This window comes from Pithys albifrons, chromosome Z (assembly GCF_047495875.1).
Source record: "Pithys albifrons albifrons isolate INPA30051 chromosome Z, PitAlb_v1, whole genome shotgun sequence".
NCBI classification, from domain to species: domain Eukaryota; kingdom Metazoa; phylum Chordata; class Aves; order Passeriformes; family Thamnophilidae; genus Pithys; species Pithys albifrons.
The window spans coordinates 70,916,482-70,938,031 of record NC_092497.1 but is presented as its reverse complement, the minus strand read 5'-3'; the positions used below and the strand labels follow the sequence as shown (position 1 = coordinate 70,938,031).

General features: G+C 39.0%; 1 protein-coding gene across 2 annotated transcripts in view; it reads right to left on the bottom strand.

Annotated features, from left to right (window-relative positions):
* Positions 1-6,183: 6,183 nt before the first annotated feature.
* The window catches only part of SH3GL2 (SH3 domain containing GRB2 like 2, endophilin A1), a 112,979-nt gene continuing 97,612 nt past the window's right edge, over positions 6,184-21,550 (bottom strand). For both annotated transcript variants that reach the window (XM_071581319.1, XM_071581320.1), the window contains 6 exons: positions 18,372-18,515; positions 16,389-16,522; positions 14,366-14,524; positions 12,856-12,959; positions 9,288-9,418; positions 6,184-7,662 (listed from right to left, as the gene is read on the bottom strand). In XM_071581319.1, coding sequence (XP_071437420.1) covers positions 7,463-7,662; positions 9,288-9,418; positions 12,856-12,959; positions 14,366-14,524; positions 16,389-16,522; positions 18,372-18,515 — 872 coding nt within the window. In that variant the 3' untranslated portion in view covers positions 6,184-7,462. The remainder of the gene's footprint in view (positions 7,663-9,287; positions 9,419-12,855; positions 12,960-14,365; positions 14,525-16,388; positions 16,523-18,371; positions 18,516-21,550) is intronic.

Below are 21,550 nucleotides of genomic sequence, written 5' to 3'. Positions count from 1 at the left end.
GTGTTGAGGTAGGTGGCAGAAGAGCTTGCCAAGCTCACCATCATTTATCAACAGTACCGGCTCACTGGGCGGGGACCCAGATGACTGGAAGTCTAATGAAACACATCATCAAGAAGGGCCAGAAAGAAGATCTGGGAAACAACAGGCCTGTCAGCCTGACCTCAGTGCCTGGCAAGGTTATGGAGCAGATCATCCAGAGTGCCATCACACAGCACCTATAGGATGGCAGGGGGATCAGACCCAGCCAGCACGGATTTAGAAGGGTCAGGTCCTGCCTGATCAAGCTGATCTCCCTTTATGAACGGATGACTTTCCTGGTGGAGTGAGGGGAATGCTGTGGTTGTGGCCTATCTGGACTTCAACAAAGCCTTTGACACTGTCTCTCATAACATGCTCCTGAAAAATCTGCTAGCCCATAGCTTCGACAGGGCCACTCTCTGCTGGATTAAGAGCTGGCTGAATGGCTGAATGGTGGAGAATGCTGCTGCATCCAGCTGGCAGCCAGTCACTAGTGGTGTTCCCCAAGGGTCAGTGTTAGGCCCAGTGCTGTTCAACATCTTTGTTGATGATCTGGCCGAGGGGATCACCATTAGCAAATTTGCAGATGACACCAAGTTGTGTTGATCTCTGGAGTAGGAGGGCTCTGTAGAAAGACCTGGACAGGCTGGATAGATGGTCGAATAAAACGGAATGAAGTTTAACAAAACTAAGTGCCGGGTCCTGCACTTTGGCCACAACAATCCCATGGAGCATCACAGACTGGGGACAGAGAGGCTGAAGAACAGACAGAAAGGGACCTGGGGGTACTGATTGACAGCAGCTGAACATGAGCCAGCAGTGTGATCAGGTATAAGGAATAGCTTGGCCGGCAGAACCAGGGAAGTGAGTCTTCCCCTGAGCTCGGCACAGGTGAGGCTGCACCTTGAGTACTGTGTCCAGTTCTGGGTCCCTCAATTGAGGAAGCATATTGAGGTGACAGACCAGGTCCAGAGAAGGGCAGCAAGGCTGGTGAAGGGTCTGGAGCACAAGTCCTATGAGGAGCAGCTGAGGGAGCTGAGATTGTTCAGCCTAGAGAAGGCTCAGGGGAGACTTTATCACCATCTAAAACTACCTGGAAGGAGGTTATAGTCAGGTGGGGATTGGTCTCTTCTCCCAGGCAACCAGCAGTAGGACAAGTGGGAACTGCCTTAAGCTGCAGGACAGGGGGGTTAGGTTAGACATCAGGAAGAAGTTCTTCACAGAAACGGTGATTGGGCATTGGAATGGGCTGTCCAGGGAGGTATTGATGTCACCATCTCTGGAGGTGTTTAAGGAAAGACTGAACATGGTACTTAGTGCCATGGTCTGGTGGAGAAGGTGGTGTTAAGTCACAGGATGGTCTTGATGATCTTAGAGGTCTTTTCCAACCTAGCTGATTCTCTGATTCTGTGAATTACATGATTCTGTGTTTAAGACTTAACTGAATATGGCCCTGCGCAGCACTATCTAATCATATCTCCTCTGAGGAGGAGGTTGGATTAGACTCTAAAAATCTAAACCATTTTCTTTGTTCTATAAAAATTTGCTTCATCAACCTACATGAAAACAGATGCTAGACTTAGTATGTTTAATATTTAAAAATTTAGCCATTATTTAAGAATCAAAACATTTTAGGATACTATCATCTACATACATACTGTTCTACATACAGAAAATGCTACAGAAATATACACAATTTAATGATTTGAGAGCCCTGTAGTGTAACATTCTTCAAAGTTTTACATCAAAATAGACAAACTGACAAGTGGACAGTGAGGTAAATGGAAAACTGACTGTCACAGAGGGTCGTGTTCAGTGGCACAATGACCAGCCATGAATGGTGTACACCAGTGGTCACTACTGGGTCCAGTCCTGCTCAACATCTTCATTAAAGTGGGTTTGGAGGAGGGTCACAAAGATGACCAGAGGCCTAGAGCATGTCTTATAGGGAAAGGCTGAGAGAGTTTGGGCTGTTCAACTCAGGGAAGAGAAGGCTCCAGGAAGATTTTATATCAGTCTTTCAATATATTAAAGATGTTTCTAGGAAAGATGGAGAAAGATTTTTTACAATGGCTATAGTGACACAATAAGGGGCAACTCTTTTAAAGTAAAAGAGGAAAATACAAATTGGACACAAGAAAGTCAGTGTTTTACAACAAGGATGGTGAGACACTGAACAGATTGCCCAGAGTAGTTGCACATCCCTCACCACTGAAAGTGTTCAAATTCAGGTTGGACAGGACTCTCAGCAACTTGATTTAGTGGAACTTGGCCTTGCCCATGACGGGTTGGGGGACTGGAACTAGACAATCTTCAGAGGTTCCTTTAAACCCAAACTGTTCTATGACACTCTTGATTTCACTATTAATTGTCTGCAAAATTAGGCAGAGTACACCCTTCATAGCTTTGCAGATAATAGAAAACAGGTAGGAGTGGTTGATACAGAGGATTTTTCTGGTATCTAGGGGGACCTGAACAGGCTGGAGAAATGGGCTGACAGGAACTTCATGAACTTCAGCAAAGGAAAGTACCAAAGTAGGTGGCCCTTGTGGGACAGAAGTACAGTACCTAGAGTACAGCTAACAGGGGCCTGTAGGAGGTCACTCTTGCAGCCCATGGAGCCTTGTGTTGATGCTTACCACAGCAGGGAGATGAAGTAGGAAATAACTGTGGGGTGCCAAACATAACCATAGTCCAGGGATGTGCAGACCCACAATGCCCAGGGACAGGGTCCCTATTTGAGGTTTGAGTCTCCAGCAAACCTCCTGCCACTCTGATGTGGAAGGAGACACAGTGATTATGAAGATCATTAGAAATGCTAGTAAAAAAGCTCTCATAGTGACAGCTGGTGTCTACTGAAGGATCTTGCTGCCTGTGTGGGTGCTCTGAGCAAAGGACATAACACAGGTCTGTGACTACCGGGGGACAGGAAAGCCCCATTGATAAGCACTGTCATAGTTGGATAAATCACTGAATCCTCTAGTTTCAGATAGTGATCCAAAGAAGTACCAGGGTGTTTCTGCAGATACTGAGAAAGCAGATCTTGTTGAAGAGCGACCCAGACCCTTCTGGAGCGTTCCAGCTCATAGATGAGCTGAGGCACAGGTGATCGAGCCCCTTTATCTTTCTGTGCATTGTTAGTGCTTCTTTTCAATTCCAGGTTTCATAAAAGGTGAAGTGAAACACACAAGCCCTGAGTGCTACACAAGTGAGTATAAGAAGCATGAGATGGGCTGCCCCTACCCTACTAAATGAGCTGTGGGCCAGGAGAGGGGTTTTACTACAAGGACTTCAGCTTGTCCACTGTCTGCCCTAGCAGCACCTGGAAGGCAGATGTTCTCTGGGTTTCAGAGTTGTCAGAGCTTTCAAGAGTCAGCAGCTCTAGGAAGGCACAGCAGAAGTTGCTGTTTCTTTGACTTGCTCCCCTGTGCTGTAGCTCCAAGGAAATACTATTAAATAGCTTAGAAATTATGTGTACATTACAATGCACAGCAAGTATATCTATCACAAAGCTGTTCCCACCTTTGGCAACACATTAGACCAAATGGTAAGGAGAGACAGTAAAGCCTTCTCGAACTTCTGCCATGACTGCACTTGAACTACCAGAGTGCTAAAAGCCTGAAAATAATAAAATAATAATTACAGAACATTCTAGAAATTCTGAGCTCTATGTCTAAGACAACCTATGGATTCTTTACAGAAAATCAAACATGTCAATCAAATGTACTCACTTTTATACATTGTTACCTATGAATATGCCCAGATTCATTACCTCATTTGCATATCTTAAAGTCAGCCTACTCCCATGCTGACTTACATGAACCCTAATCCCTGCCTTCATGAGATATGATCAGCTTAGCATATGACCTGGAGCAGAACTATTACTCAGTATAGCGATGGCCAAAAAGATTTGCAAGACCTAGAAGTGTGAAACCAGAAAAGAAGTCCTCATAGCAGTTTTCAAGTTTTGTCCAGAAAAGCAGTATGGCTACCTGCAAATGGAAAGTTGCCTGCATGATCGTTACACCAAGATTCAGATACGAAATTTCAGGTGCGACTATCATTTTCTTTCTGGGGGGAGGAAAGAGGATATCTTAAAATAAGAAAATCCCTACCTTTTCAATCACTTATTTAAACGGAGATCATTTGAGGGAACCGTTTAGGTCTTTTGCTATGTTTTTCATAAGATTCACTTTGCAATAAATAAGGAAGTCTAAGAAGGTAAAAGCTTCATGAAACTATGGGGTTCAACAGAAAAGAATCCAACATCAAACATAAAACATTTAGCTATATTTGGCAGCTGATACCTCAGCACTGGCAGACTTCCTAATTTCCTTTGTCAGGAGCAGTTCTGCAGCCAAGTACAGTAATTAGGAACCCACATCACATTTCTGGAATATTTCTGAAAACATCCACCTTAGGGGGCAAGATGACAGAAGTTGTAAATTTCCCAGTGAAAGAAGAATTATATATCCATCAACATGTCTTATGTAATTCTAGAATGAAAAAGTCACAGTGCTGCATAGGCAAAGCTTTGAACTACCTGATATGCAATAGCAAATAGTCTCCTACTTTTTTCCAGTTGTCAGATCAGCCTCTTCATTCTAGCACTAAAGCTTTACATAAAAACTTTGGTCAGCTCTGGTAATGTCTCTCTTGGCCAAGTCAGATTTTGATCTTACACCTGAGGGACAAAGCGTTCTTTAGGGATTACTTGCATGAGGCAGAGAATAGAGCAATATGGAAGTGCCAAGAATTGTGCAACATGTCAAGACCAGCTCTATGTCATCATGTGATGGCATGTAACAGACTTTTTGTCTATTCTGGCATTCCTTCTGGCCCCATTTGTTGGAAGACACTATGGTTCCCTACCTTAAAAAAACAGGGCCCCTCAGCAGGTTGGGGCAGCACTGCACACCAACATCATTCTGCTCTAAAGCATGTAAAATTATCTCTGTGGTTGTTGTCCTATGTTTGCATGCCCTCCACAAACGCTATGTAATCTGACAAAATAGAGGTGTGCCAGGGCACTACTTGTGACTGCTAGGCCTTAGTGATTAACAAAGTTACTTAACTGTAACATAGTTCTTAACTGTAGTATGCCACCATTAGAGCATCTGTGAAATGTTTCAGGCCTATTGGGTTTGAAACAATTTCTTTGGATCACTGACAGAAACTTACTCAGAGGCCAGTCCTCAGGTTTAGCACAAAATTGTAATAAAAAGTTACAGGAGCTGTATCTTTATCTGTATCTTTTTAATTGTTTGTGTTGGAAGGACCCTTAAAAGGTCACTAGTCCAAGATCCCTGCAATGAGCAGGGACATCTTTAACTATACCAGGTTGCTCAGAGCCCTGTCCAGCCTGACACTGAACTGAGCCTTGAATGAGGTGTCAGCTCTGCCAGACTTTTCTTCCACTCTGTCAGTCTGTCAACATGCATGGGACATGTACCTAGGGCAGAGATAAGAGGAGGAAAATAAGAGTGAGAAACAGGGAACACCAAGGTTGAAGAAGGATGAGTTGGAGATGGTCCATGAGACACACCAGCATATAAGACACACTGAGACCTGTGCAAGGACCTATCACTGGAACAGTGGTAAACAATGAAGAGAAAGAAGCAGGAGAGAGGAGCTCTTATGGACTGACTATAAACTTCCAATTACCCATGCCCATGCACTGCTGGTGGGGAGGAGTGTGGAGTGAACTCGAGCTTGGGGACTGGGACCGGAAAGGTGATAGTCTTTTTTGTTTCTAACTATATAAAAATACTTTAGTTGGTGTCAATTACTTTTCTTCAAGTCAGGTCAGTTTTGCTTGTGACAATGTCCTTGATTTTATTTCAACCCATAAATAAATTAGAAGTAATCACGTCTTTAAGCTTTACTAGGGAGTTTGTGAACACAAGTATTCTTTGATAAAAAATAACCTATATCCACAAGACTGCATGCAGGTCATTGGGACATTAATTTAATGTGCTCAGTATTCAGTTTATCCTGTTTATGAGGGCCATTATATGTGCGAGATGTATTTGAATGAAGCAAAATGATTTTAAAAAATTTCACTTTTGCAGGAAATTAGGAACATCATTTCTGAAAATATTCTTGGTAGAGGAAGTTACCACAACAGATTTTAAAGCAATAAAGCAATAATCCACAATATTATTCTAGTTATTCTCTCAGCATTTATTTGAAATAACAATACTTTCCATAATACAGTTTATATATTAAGCAGTAGGGAATTGTCTTCATTTCACATCATCCAGTACTGAAGTGGCACATTCGAAGCAGCACATTAAACCTCTGTTAGAGTCTGTACAATTTAGATAAATAGAACTCTGGATAACTAAACTAACAGAATTTCTGCAACTGTTACCAAAAGAATTACAAGAAGCTAGGCACAGCACTGTACACACTAAGTGCAGGAAGGAGGAACACAAGAAAACCAACTGAACAGATGGGAAATGTTTTTGCATGTAGAGCCACATGCCTTTAACTGCTCAACAAAAAAATGTTTTGTTTTGTCCTCATTGAGGAGAGAGTATGCACAAATGATGTTCGAAGAACAAATGGGTAGACAAAAACAAATAAAGTGAGAGTCATGTTTGGTTGGTTACTGTATTCCTCAGTGAATGAGTCTACAAAGCATATCTGGTGCTTAAGCAGCAAGGTTTTGTGCCAAGACTTGACAAGAAACATTAAATAAATGCCAGTTTTATTCCCCATCTTGCCCGTTTACTGGCATTTTGGTGAGCATGCTAAAAGTTCCTGAAGGGCAAATTCAGGTGGTGTGTGGTCCAACATTTTTACTATAGGAATCCCCATTTCATACCATACAATTTTACCTCTAGATGGAAACAGGCCTTCTAACAATAATTAAGAATATAAAAGTAAGCAGAGAGCAGCAGGATACACAGTGCAGTGGTTCACTTTCTGAGAAACCAGAGGGTCTACACCTATGCTCTCTCTGTGAGAACAGCCAGTTTGGTTGGAAGATACAGTTCTAGTTAGCCAACATTAGACCTGTGTGTACTGTATCATTAGGAAGGGAAAGATGGAATGGCAAGAACTTTTCCTTCTTTATACAGAGAACTAAGACTGAAAAATAATACAGTGGTGATAGGCATTATCTTCCCAATACCATTTTCACTTCCTGCTGCTTCACTCTGAGTTGCATGCTTTGCTTGCCATCATCTTCCCAGTTCCACCTCACTAATGGCTCTGGTTACTACCAGGCCAGCATGGTCAATAAACTAATCCATGCTATGCTGGCTTACAAGATACAACGCATCACCACCACACAGTATGACAACACGTAAACCAAAGATGCTCATTAGGAATTGATGACTAACCACTGCAGTTTGCACTTGTAAGGTGTAAGAAGCAGCATTCTGAAAGCAGTGGTACTGACACAACTATCTGTGTCAAAGGCGGTGGATCGGCCATCCTAGTTGGGTAGTGGAACTAGAATATCAACATAATTGATGGGGAAGAAACCTGACTGGCCATGAAGCATCCCCTCATACCAGTTTTCATCAATTTGGTTAGTGAGGGTAATGATATCACCCTCTTTAAATCCCAGCTCCCCTTCATTTTCTGGTTCAAAGTCATACAGAGCTCGGCAGCATGGCTGATCCATGTGAACACCTACAGAGAAGAAACACAAAGAAATAATGTGCTTAAAAATCTCAACACATAGAGTATCCATTTTATTACTGTACCTGTAACAGATTTTGCTGTTTGTGGTACCACTCATATGCTGATGACAGTTCTTTGGTAATCTAAATTTGGACTACTAACCATCAGCCTTGGCAACCTTCAGTAACTGTATGTGCTTGGTAGTAAATGCCTGAGAATCCAAAAAGAGCCAGGTTACAGTCAGGCTCACACCTGAAAGCACAACTATGATCAAATTGGAATAAAATTTTTATCTTTACAAAACACAAAAAATTAAGCAAAAGCCATAATGTATTTCCATGTTTACAGGCAAAGAGATGATTTGTCTGTTTACTTCAAGTAAGTAGTGTAAGGGGTAACTTAAAACAATACTGAAGATATAACTGTGCCCTTTATGTGGGAACTTCACTGGCACAGCTATGCCACTGTATATGCTTCTAATCCTAGTATCATGTTTCCAAAGACCTTTTCTCCCCATTCCCACAAAATACTTAATTTCAGGGCCAGAAGGATAGCTTCAGAACAAGTTTGAAATTGAAAGCTTTCTTATAGCTAGTTCATGAACATCTGACTATGAACTCTTTAGGATGGCTAATTGTTACTATTTTAAGTCATTAGTTAGATAAGATACTCAAACATATATGAAATTAACAGATATTCTCCCTGAAGTTTCTATAGCCTCAAGCCTACCAAAAGCAAAATTGTTACTAGCCAAAATGACAATTTAGCAGAACTATAGGTCTCCATAAATCAAGTTTTTCAAATACTACATTTAATTTATTAAATTCTGTAGTAAAGCTTTACTTTACTTCTTTTCTTTACGTACTGATCACAGTGTATTTTGATTTCTGATTTCTCTGTCACAAAGACTACTGTGCTGACATCAACTAGCCTTACAACATTGTGTTTGGTATGCTCATTGCAACCAGGTGAAATTTAAAAGAATTAGCAAATAAATTCTGTTAATAAACCACCCCAAACATACATTCAAATAATTTCAAAGAAGAAGGTGTTTCTCTGAAATGAACAAGGACATAAAAAATAAAACAAGCAAAAAAAGAAATAAACGCTTCTTAAAGATATTAATTATGCACACTCATACAAATGCTTAATCTTGATTGTGCTGCTCCAGCTGGACAAAGAAAACAGCTTAGATGTCTTAATTTTTCTTGTCATTGATTTTTACTTTCAGGCTCATTGTGTTGTAATACCTGGTTTTAAAGAGCAGGATAAGGTTATGGACTTCTGTTGGGCTTAAGGCTTTTGCATTTTCATCTAAAACTTTCAGTTGTTACTTCAGTTTTCTAAATTCCTATTTTGTAAATAGGCACCTTGTATTACAAGGTGAGCTTCCAGTACAAAGGAAATTTTTGACCTAAACATTTAAAGCAGTGGGTGGCATTCCTGTTCTTCTGCCTGGGGATATGAACACTTTACAAAGAAACAATTCCAACAGATCTCTCCTATACTATCTCCATTCTCATGTTTCCTCACAGTGGAAGAACTAATCTCCAGAAGAAAGCATGCAACTTCTACACTGACACAAAACTTTAGACAGATCGGGCTTTTTTTTCTCACATTGTTACTGACATTACCTGATGGTTTGGGTGTGGTGGCATGGGATATTCCTCCATTGTGCTGTGTATTGTCACCAGTTGTGAAATCCAGGCTCATACGGGGTTTGGGCTGGTATTCTCGCCTTGGCTGAGATGATGCCTCTTTTATTCTGCCAAAACATTAGGTTAAATGTGAAGATTTAGTATCTTGTTAGCAGACTAGACACACCAAACATCTTTATTTTCATGGCTGAAGTTCTCATCCACCAATCATCCAGACTAAACAAGCTTTTTCATTTGGAATAGTGGGGTTTTTTTTTGTTTACAACAGTAGTTTAAATTACCAAAAAACAGCTAGTGTGACTCTTCCATGAGGTTGTTAATTTTTCTTTTCTTCTAGAAACCTAGCATTTTGTCTGTGTTCCTTTTGTCTAACAGTAACAAAGAGCTTCTAATGGAGAAAAACTTGTTACATGACTATCAGTGCTTATAGAAAGGGCTTTACAAACACCCCTGTTCCCATTTTTAGCATGAATTTCATTTCTGTTCCTGACAAGTGTTAACTATGCAGCTGGTTGATGGCAACTCTTGTCATTTTGTGAGAAAACTCGGTGGTAATGTACTGCATTTAGTTCCAGACTTGGTTAATTTGCAGTCTGGAATACTGTTTCATGAAGGGACATAAATCCAGTCTTCCTGACTCTCAAACTAAACATTTTATTTTTCATTAATTTCAACTTATTCTTCTAATTGAGAAATGTAGATTTTTTAGGAAAGGGTACATTTTAGATTTCAGTGTAAAATCCACGTAAGGAATGAATGGAACGAGATTAGTTTATGCAGAACAACATATATCTCTAATATCACATATGGGAGAATACTTGAGCCAAGACCTCTAGATTTAAAAGACAAGTTGGTTTCTCTAACTTTTCTAGATCTGCCCTAAACATGCTGTTGGTAGCACATTTTGATTTATCTACTGAAATGATCTGCTTCTAACTTAGAGTTTTGATCCTGATTACAAAGTTTTCCTCACCATCTGAAATATCACTATTAATTAATCCCCAGACACTTCTTTTCTTCGAAAAACAATAAGCATATTAAAAACATAAATAAACTGAAGTTGTAAAAATAGCCTTGCTGTGTATCACTCATTAACAAAAGTTAACTTTTTCAAGGCACTAAAGTTTTGAAGAAAAAATATTTAAACAAGCAAATACTTCCATGAAACAAACAGCATTTTTTTCTGATTATGAACTATAAAGTGGCAGTTTCAGTGACGTGCCAAAAATTATCCAAAAGCTCAGCATGCGCCATGTTTCTTAAGAAAAGAAACATCTCCAAGGAAACCAATTCCGGCTTGCCAGTTGCTCTGTCATCATACTGTGTCATCAAAACCGCATTCTCCTTCTGCTGGGCAAAAAGAGAATTTTAAAAGGAATAGCCTTTGCTGATCTTCCAGTTTTTATTAATTTCACTGCAAGTTTCTCAATGTTTGCCAAGATTCTAAAGTCCCAGTTCCTGGAATCATATTTTAAGGAAGTTTATGCCTTCCAATAATGTGTAGAAGAAAAATTAAAATTCTTGCACTTGCAGTTCCTGAAGAAAGTCTTGAGGTCTAATCTAAACATCCCAGAAAAAGTAGAACACAAGTGTGTTTTTAAATTTTTCATGGTTTTTCCAGTCTTCAACTTTTTTTTTTCACTCTTTGGTAAATATTTTACACAGGACAATGTTGGTAGTTAAGACATTGTCCATGCCAAACAACAGCATGACTAGGTTCCATTCACGTCTTTTAAAAATTATCTACAAAATGGGCAGTATCTGTTGTAGACATTACTGAGAGTGAACAAAACCAAATCTGTTCAGCATAAAAGTGAAGCATTATTTATTTTTGGTCCATATACTAAAAAAACAATCCCCAAAACACAGAGGACATGCATTCCTTGCCACCTGCATATCACCAGCAGGAAAGGAGTTTTAATAGTAACAGCTCTACATCCCTGCCTCATGTCTGGCATGAGCATATCACATAGCTCTAATTTGCATCCAGTGGTGTGGATAAAGGACTTCACCAGCAGACTCTTTACAATCAGAGATGGACAGTAAGTTTATGCAAAAGATGTACTTCAGCTGATCTATAATAGCAGTGTCAGCCGAGGTCCTTGAAAATCTAAAATCATTCAAAAGGGCAAAGGATCATCTGAATTGATATAGGGAGATAAATGTATTGCAGGGAGAGGTGTGTGTGTGTGTGTGTCTCGGCTTCTCGAACGAAGATTTGGGAAGGGCTGTCCCCACGTGGGTGTGCCCTTCCAGCCTGCACAGTGGATATTTTAGGTGAGGCTCAGCGTGCACAGAACTGGCCCCACCGTTTAAGTCCTGAGGTTCATCTGCCATGGCCGAGTGAACTTGGACAGTGCCAGTGAAGTCCTCGGGACTAGAACCTACAGCACCCGGCACCCGGCACTTCCCAGGAGGTCTCCCATCCAAGTACTAATCCGGGGCTGACACAGGAGAGGTATGCTCACTTAAATGGCATAATTTGTGGACTTCAGAAAACCCACCTGCTCCTGAGGATTTTTTAATGCCTTTGTAGAGAAAGTGAATTGCAGTATTCATTGAGAAGTGCTGAAAATCCTTTTTTTTTGCTTTTTAGACAGTACTGCAAACTATATCCAGAAGCAGTCAGCTGGGCAGCCTACCTACCAAAACAAGTGCTGTTCCCGACTGTAAAGAAATTTTAAGACTTACACCTGGTGAAGTTTTCAGAGAAAATAAACACTGACAGACCAAACAGTACCAGTAATCTGATCTACATTAATGACATCAGAAATAAGCAAAGAATCATGCATGATTAAAAGGCTGCCTTTGCACAGTATGTGAACATTATCTCGTCTTGGGAATTATACCCAGCTTTTACTAAGTGTCTTCCAGAACCATAAAGACTAAGGAAATATATCCTGTATGTTACATTTCTTTGAAGAACGATGTGTCTGGGAAGTTGATCAATCTGTTTTGATGGAAACAAAAATTCCAAAACTCTATTAAAATCTTGTAACATCAATTCTGATAGCATACACTGTTAGAGAAAAGCATGGAAGAGGTAAACTCAGTTAATTCTTGTATGAAGTTTGACCTTATAATAAAGCTGGAACAAAGGGGTATTTAATAAGGTAGCAAGGAAGGAGAGTCTTGCTACCCAGCTTAGGAAGATCTTCAGGTAGATAAGAAAATAACACGATAACTTTTTCTTACAAGGAATCATTGTCATCTTCCCTCAAATGACTACTTTGTGAATACATGCACAAACAGTAAGGAATCAAAAGTTCTAAGTCTCACTGAATTCATAAAAACTTTCAGTTAAATCATGTTTAACAGCTTCACTGATCTAAGTTGCTTTCCTGAACTCACGGAGTAAGAAGTAGATACATCTCCAACACATATAAACCTCAGTTTCCAATTGCTGAATAAAATGGCCCTATTTTTCATAAACATACAAATACCAAGTTGAGAAAGAAAACATCATTGCATTCTACTCACAGGTTTTCTGCTTCTGTAAAATTAACAAAAAATCTATTTAAGAATCTTAAAAAAAGTGCATTACCTATCTTCCAGCTTAGAAGTAACTCGCTGTAGGATCTGTGTGGCTTGCTTGTGGTACTCCAGCTGGGCTTGCACAAGAGCAGAAAGCTGGCTCACTTGTTCAATCTGAGGATTGACATTAAAGCATCAGATCTTAGGCAAATACTAGCAGCTTGGGCAATAACAAGTAAAGACTCTCTGCTGCAAAGGCAGTTTTACTTATCTCTCTAAAACTCAATTTATCTTTATAGTTAATAGTAAATAGTTACATATCAGTCTTTATTCATTGCCATGTCTGGTTATGATTTGATCTGGAACGGTAACTGCATTTCTTCTCTGTTGATCATCTCTCTATGGCTGATTTGCAAAAACAGCAGCATACAGACCTACCATATTCAGCAAACACTATGAAAGTAAAAATTAGACTATAATCTATAGCATGATACATCTTCTCCCTCCCTACCTCTAAAAGGACTATGATCATGCTTCTATTGTAGTCTGGCCTTTGAAGCAGACCAAAACAGGAGGATACTATATACTCTTTTATGAAGAATATTTCTAGGGAAGGCAAGATAGCATTGTACTTCATGAGGGAAAAAACATTCAAAACACTTGTGTGGGCAATGCAATTGCCAACAACTTCCATAACACAAAACACTGCAATGGTGTAATGCAGGCCAGCACTATATGGCTGCATAGGGATGGATGTTAGTACAAGGATTAAAACTACAAACTTTTTATAGTTCTTTTGTTTCAGCAGAGCTACATTTCACTTTTATGCAAATATTAATTTGTAAATCCATGCATTTTCAGGTTTGTTATTGTTCCTCTACAATAATCTCATAACAAAATGAAGAATTCGATTAGGTGTGCTTTGAAACTTAAAATAAATCCAATAACTTGTATCAACAAAAATACTTACACTGAATTTCCTCTGACTACATATTTGGTAAGACAGACTTCAGCTGACATGTATTTTTCCTCCAAAAGAGATAAATGTTTCTTCTCACTTAATTTTACACTTTCAACATTAATTATAAGTAGAAGATTAGATAAACCTAATAAATGCTCAATCCTAACTGGTTTATAAGCAAAACATATGCTGCAGCCAGACATAAACAGTCACATTAACTTTAGTTTTCCTATTCACTAACTATTGCACATGACTACAGCAAAGACCATGGGGCTGTGAGTTCATCATCTCTGATCTTTACCAATCCTTTCAGCAGCCCAAAAACTTGAGCAAAAGCCTTGGCTTGAACTCTATACCCACAGCTAAATAAACAATGTTACATTTACATAATTCTAAAAAGAAAGATATTTTGGTTTTCTAAGTAACACTTTGAAGCTAGAACAATGCTATAGAGGATTTGTATGTTTTACCTCAGCTAAAAAATACCTAAAAATTTAGTCCTACATGAACATGCTGTACACTACTACAGCTTTTGAGGCTCTCACTGTGTCCAACCAGGAGGAAAGCGCTTCCAGTATATTTCTAAGACTCTGGTGAAAGATTATCAAGGATATCTCACATCCATCTCCAGAAGGTTGAACATGCTTGACTCAGCAATTTCTTTTGATTCATCAAATTTCTCCAGAGCCTGGCGAAGTTCTTCATCAGGGAGCTTGCCCTGTCTTTTCTTCTTGTAATCAAAATCCAGACGTCGACCCTCCATTTTCTTCAGGTGATGCTAAAAAACAAAAAACACAAACACAAGCACAGAATAAAGGATGTTCCCTAACTCTCCTGATACTGCATTGTAAGCAGGTAGTCCACACACACTTCTAAGCATTTGCTCTTTGCTGTATATCAGCCATTCCCCAGAGAAATACAGAACTATGAATTAGACGGTTTTATGTATCGTTTAAGAAGTAATGTTCTAAATGACTGACCAGTACTAAAAAGGTCCACACAGAATGGATGATTGCAATTGCCATCTGTATATAAGATGTGCAAATTCCTATCTTTTTAACTCTGGTGCCGAATTACTTGACTACAATGTTTTTACCCTAGATGTTTGTGGGACACAGACCAGACTATGAAATATGGAAAAAAAAATTCTGATATAGACCCACACGGACAACAGTGTCAGGAAGCAGAGCAGACCTCACCAGCTGCATATATAAGACCTTGTTATTGGCGTTTAAAAGTTATGCGTTTTACCTGTACAGTGTTTAGTTCAGAAAGTTTTCTGTATCCTCCCCTTCCTGTAGGGTTGTCACTCCCCCTGCCCTGTCTTCCCCTGAGACATTGTCACTGCTGACTCATTGCACTGATTAGGCGCAGGCACTGTGACTCCCCTGGCTGGCACAGCCCCGCTCAGGGTGTGTCCCCTCCTCCCCTGCATTGCCAACGCGGCAGCAGCCAGAACTTGCCAGGGCCAGCCCCCACTGATCCTGGCTGGGGCTGCGCCTGGCAGGATGAGCCAGGGTGGCACCATGTTTGGGACTGCTTTGCCTCGTGTAGCCGATGCAGTCTGTGGCAGTGCGGTTGCCGCTCCTGTTGGTTTCCACCCCTGGCCTAATCCTATTTGTTACCTTACCCGTCTATCCCTAAACCCTGAGTTTCTATTGGGTTTAGTCCCTCCATCCTCCTACTAGGTAGCTGAGCATGGAAGTCATTCTCCCTTGTGCTTGAGCCCTTATTTAATCCTTCCCCAGTTCCAGCACCTTCCCTTCAGAAGCTTATAAAAGCCATGTGATTGCCCAATAAATGGGTTCTCGCTACGCGTCCCTCTGAATGAACAGATGCCTCTCTCATGTGCTCCCTGGCTCGAAGGGATCTATGGGGAATGTCCCTCCTACCCTCCAATGCCACATAGATGTTTAAGAGAAAATTCTTTTAAAAGTACAGTTTAGTACATTTTTGCCTGTGTAACAGCACTCTTAAACAAAGCAACACAGAAAATATTTATACTATTTCTGTCAGACCACCAATTATCTTCAAGTTATCGTAAGGATTTTCTAGACTGTTAACTGATGTAACATTCATGTTAATCTGTTTAACACCTGCCACTTCAAGTTGGCCAAGTCAATGCTACCAGGATGAGCATGATTACTTTAGGTGTATACTCTCCCTCAAAAGAATCACTTTGTCATCTATTAAGATAGGCATAACTTGATCAGCTTTGTAAATTATATCAAAGGGCCCAAAACATCTTTCATCCACATATACTTAACAGTAGGAAAGCCCTACTGAGCTCAGAGTAGCAGCTACTTATACAGTAAACATTTGCCATACACTAAAAATGTAATGTAAACATCTGTACATATATATACTGAAATGAGCTTTCAGACTGTAAGACTAGGATTCTGTGTTCATGCCTGCATCAGCTTAGTGATGCCACCATCAAAATCCATTAGAATTTTGATCTTTCCCTTTCTAAACCACCAACAGAGACAGAACTGAAAAGCAGAATTCAAGCCAAAAGAGATTAAAATCAGGTTGTCTGCAAATCTGAACTCCCATTTTAAACTGTACAACTAATGTAAATTCTGAACATATACACAGTCCATACATCTGGCACTGTTAAAATGCTGCATTGAGGGCAACACCTGTATTTCTCTCAGGTCTTTGTCATGGAGATTCTGAAGTGGGTCAATGAAGTTTTGCTTCACTTCTATGTCTAAAGAGTCCTTGACCTCAGAAAGTTCCTTCATAGCTTCTCCCACATCAGCAAGTGCTGGCCCTGAAAGAAAAGATGCACACTTTATATCAAAATACTGTCTCAAATCATTGTGGAATGAAACTGAGTCATGGAAACTTCAGTTAGTACTTTTAAGTCTCAAGTTTAGGCAAGAAACAGAAAACGATGCACTTTGTGAAAGGGCAACATGGATTTTACACTTCTGCAGCCATCAAGACTTCATGCCTTGTAATACAGCTGAATTTGATCTTCCGTGTTGTGACAAGACAGTCTCCTCCACATCTCTGGTTTGTTCATTTCTCACTCTATTGAAACATGCTAGAATAGAATCATCTGTATTTATTCCAGCATTGCCATCACCAGACACCTTAAAAAGTAGTTTTAATTCAAGTCTACGTCTCCCCATTTCTATCAAAGACCAGCAAGAGTATCAAATGTAAAAATTATTAGCAATTACACATATTATTTTGTTTTTAATTAGAAGTTTTTTTGATGAAACTATGAACTTCACAGTAGTACTACATTTCAGAGGTCCACTACATAGACTACTTGATGGTAGGTGTCTCAAGCTCATAAACTTCAATAAAAATTAGCTGCCTTCTGGTATTTCCTCCAAGATTATCTTGAGGGCCACAATAATTACCATTCTGTTTTACTTTCTCTGCATAAAAACAAAAGCAAGAAACTCAAACATACCCTCCTGGTTTGAGGTGTAGGTTGGAGGGAAAAAAATCCACTTTCAAAGAATACAAAGGGTCTGAAAACAAAAAATGTGAGAAATCAGAAGGAGCTTTGTTTCCCAAGTAGGGGTGCCAGGAATACACTGCAAAATAAGAGAGGCTGCCAGACTGGACAATGAGTGAGAAAAAGGCATAATAGATGCTGTTAGTTCAGAATGTGAAAATAATTGAATAATTGTTCTATCTACTCTGATTCCTGCTAGTGCAGTTATTAAGGAATATACAGCAATTTGCAGAAACTAAATTATGTTACTTCCTGATATTCCTTTTAAAAATGTGTTTGACATTCAGCAAATAAGAAGCAACCTTTTTTTTTTTAAGTCAGTAGCACTAAGCACAAATCTACCTACATCTGCCAAGCTAACCAGTTAATTACATGAAACAAGAAAGTACTTTTTCTGTTGCAGATATCTTTATTGCTGGGAAACAACTGCATGAAGGTTCAAAGACAAAATAGGCCTTTCACAGTCCCATTTGAGGGTCCTGTGTATTGCCATATAGAAATGGCAACAGAGAAACCAACACAAACAAGACAGAAAAACAAAATATCCTGTTATAACTTCATCACTTCTAGGTATAGGTCTACGACTGAAGGACACAATGTTAAGACCCAGTTTAGGATTTGTAACTCAGAGGTAAATTCATATGGACTTGGAGGGAGGCGAAGATGACAAATAGAAGTATGCACTAGTGCCTTAAAATGAGGAATTTGGTCAGGAAAAAAAGAACAAAGCCTATTAAAAATATGTCAGCTTTTATTCCCTGCCTGTACTGAAGACAGTAACAGTTAGTAAAGGGCTTTATTGTATATATGCATTGACAACAATACAGTTTCTGTATATGTACATCTTTCATTCCAACACAATCCCAGTATCATAATCTATGATAGAGAGTTAACCTATATGGATATGGGTCCAAATAGAAACAATTTGACTTTCATTCATGAGAAAAAATTCTCTAGCCCAAATTTGCAACAGATACTCAAACAGGCCTTGAGCAACCTTAAAGGAAAAATGTGACGAAGCAGAACTCTAACGATTCTTGTAGAAATTCATCTTCTGTAAGAACACAGCCCTTTAATAATGACAGTTATATGAAATTTTACTATCATTTTTATTGCATTATAATGGAAAAGGAAATAAACAAGTTACCGAAATTGCATTCTTCACCAAGTTCTCGGCCAAATTTCAACATCGCATCTGCCAGCAAGGCTTCTGCCTGAGGGTAGCCTGGTCCCTTTTCCTGGCCTCGAATTTTTGACATAGTGTTGATCATGCTGAGTTTAGCTCTGGAAGCTGAAGAAGGCAAGTGACAGATGTCACAAACATGCAGTTGCTCGCCTACACAGCTGTGAATGCACTCCCATGTTTAAATTTATCTGAGAGATCTAAAATGTATTTGAAAGCCATTATCCAAGTTTAAGACTAAACCCTGTTTCCATTAATTGTTTTCAGAGCAAACAAACAAAATACTGTTAGTCATTGCCATTTTTATTTTGCTGGTAGGCTAGAGAGGAGTCTCTGTCCAGAACCTTAAGCCAAAGCTTCCCTTGAAACAACCTGGACAGAAATAGGCCCAGGAACACTCCCAAGACAGCATGTCTGATACGTGACAGGTAAGAAAATCTTTAAGATATCTCCAAATTCTTAATCTTAAAATCCCTAGGTAGCAGATGGGATAGAGACTGAGGCAGCCTTCCTCTGAAGAAAAAGTTCAGACTCGGTACATTCAAGATTAAACACACATTTTTGGAATTGTTCAAAGTTTTTCTGTTTCAGAATATTAAAAAAAACCTATGTGCCCAAACATGATATCCAACAACCTTTGAAACACTTTTTACTTTTTATAGGAGTTTGGGGAAACTCCTACTTCAATATGGTTTTCAACTGTACTTGGCTTGAACTTTATTTCAGACACACAACTGCAGATCAGAAGAAAGGGCACAATTATCATAATTGATGAAAACAAAGACAGCAAACACAAAAGAACTAATTTGTTTGATGATTGCTTTAGTGAATTTTTGAAACTGCAGAATGTGAATGGACTGCAGAGAGTGAATTAATGTCACTTGACTTCAAATTTTGCCAGCTGAACCCCACTGCCAGCAAGCTGACTCACAGGATGTTTCTTAACTACATTATTGTCTGTGCTACAGGAGGGCAGCTATGAATGTCTCTACCTTCCCCTTTACAAAGGCACCTTTGTTAGGTGTCCTGATAAGGTAGTACTTCTGTTTACAAATCGTTATTAGCTCACACTGTTGTGTACTGATTTCATTGGTCAAAACTCAACCTTGCATGCATTTCTGCAATGGAACAAAACACTAGCAGACTGGAGGCAATAAATATTTTTCTCTCAATTTCTGGTTGCAAGTGCATGTCAAGAGATAGTTCTTGTCGCTAGGTATGTTTCACTTTGTGGCTCACAAATGTATGCACAAACACAGACATGGAAACAGGCACCGGAAATCAGGCAAGTCTCAAAGAACTTATTTTGCCTGAGAAGCAGTTATGAAAGGATGACATGTTTTTAATTCATTGTAATTACATTTTTGTTAGTTTTCTGTCTACTCTTGACTGTCACCAGATCATGCTTTTCAACATCTGAATTTTTTGATGCCTTTCTAACCACTACAAAACTACAGTCAGCAGATTTGCTGACTATTCAATATAAGAAACTGCATTTTAATGAAGTGTCTGGCCTTTAAATATGGCATTGGCAATGGGAAAATACAGAAGCACAGAAGAAACTAACACACAAACAGAATTAGTCAGGGAAATGGAGGCAGCAAGCTGAATTAAATCAAGAACAAATTGGGAGTATTTTCAGAAATAAAAGAAAAAATGTGGGAGGGAATATAAAAAGATGAAGTGGCTAGATTCTGGACAGCAAGGTAAGAGAAGAAAGCAACACATATGGAAAAGAATGAAAGAGATGAAAGGATAACAAGGGAAAGGCAAAAAATACATCCTAAAGAGAAGAAACAAAAGCTTGAAAAATTCATGCTTGAATGATTAACCTAATAATTTAATAATGATTACAATAAAATAATAATTTAGTAGGAAATATTAGGATACAATTTCCAGTGGTCTCATTCCACTTTTTTCTTCTAAAGCTGATTCCTGTAACTTCCATGGGAACAAAAGTAAGTTTGTACTCAGCCACTTTCAAAATCCCACCCTGAGCTTTTCAATTCTATTGCTTTATTGTGCTAGTACTAGGTGCTTTCTTATCTAAGTTATATTTCAGCCTGAGCAAGGACAGGTAAATTTGTACAAAACATCACATGGAAGTGATTTGAATGGTCAATTATTTTTCCATTTGCGTTCCTTCACCTTCACATTAACTTTCATGGTGTCAGTAACGATTTACCTTAATATTAAGTATTAACAGAACCATACTGAATAATAAGAATGCTGTTAAAAGAGTTTAAAAGAACCTTGAACAGTGAATTCAATCACTCATTCATTGTACTTTCAATCTTCTTCATCCTGCATTAGTTCTGCTTGAAATTATAGTCATGTACATTTGCATGGAAAACCTTCATCATGTTCAACTTTGGTAATTTTCAGCTGTCCTTCATCTTTTTTTTTTTTTTTTGCATAACCGTGGAGTCACAAAGCTCTCTTTTTGATATGCACTAACCATAGCTCCGTATCTCCTTCAATAATTTTGACTTTTGTCTGTAATATCCTTTTTCTTTTCTTTTTCCATTCCAGTATTAATTAATTAACTGATTTGTGAAGTCAGACCATGATGCATAATTCTTTTGTTGATATTTCAAAATGCCATGAAGCCAGTTGATTTCTAGAACCACAGCATTATGTTCTCCATGCCTATTGCTGTTTTCAGGGCACATCTTACTTACAAAGGAATGTGTGCTACACCCCAATCCCTCTTCTCCCCAGCAAACCCAGGGAAACTTTCATTATTCTGTTAAATACTGCTTTTAAAGGATTTATTTGATCTTTGGCTTTCTTTTCATTTTTTTCCCTTTAAATTCCTCCCTTTTCCCAATGTAATACTTGTAATTTTTAGGAAAATGAGAAATCAAATGGGAAATACTGGAAAATAGCATTTGGGTACCCTATGTAAATGGTAATATAGTTGTAGGGAGAATTTAAAAAGAGAAAATTTTTAATTTTATTGCGGAAAAAAAGGCAGTAATTTTCTATGCAATTCTTGTTACTATACAGAGCCTCTCTGCAACTGACATAATCAAAGATCAGGTGAGTGCTGAAAAGAGTCTTCCTTTCCTCTTACTAATGGAATAAATAACACAATCTCGTTTTATATGTATGAAAGTAAATCTTCCTACTGCCTACTATGA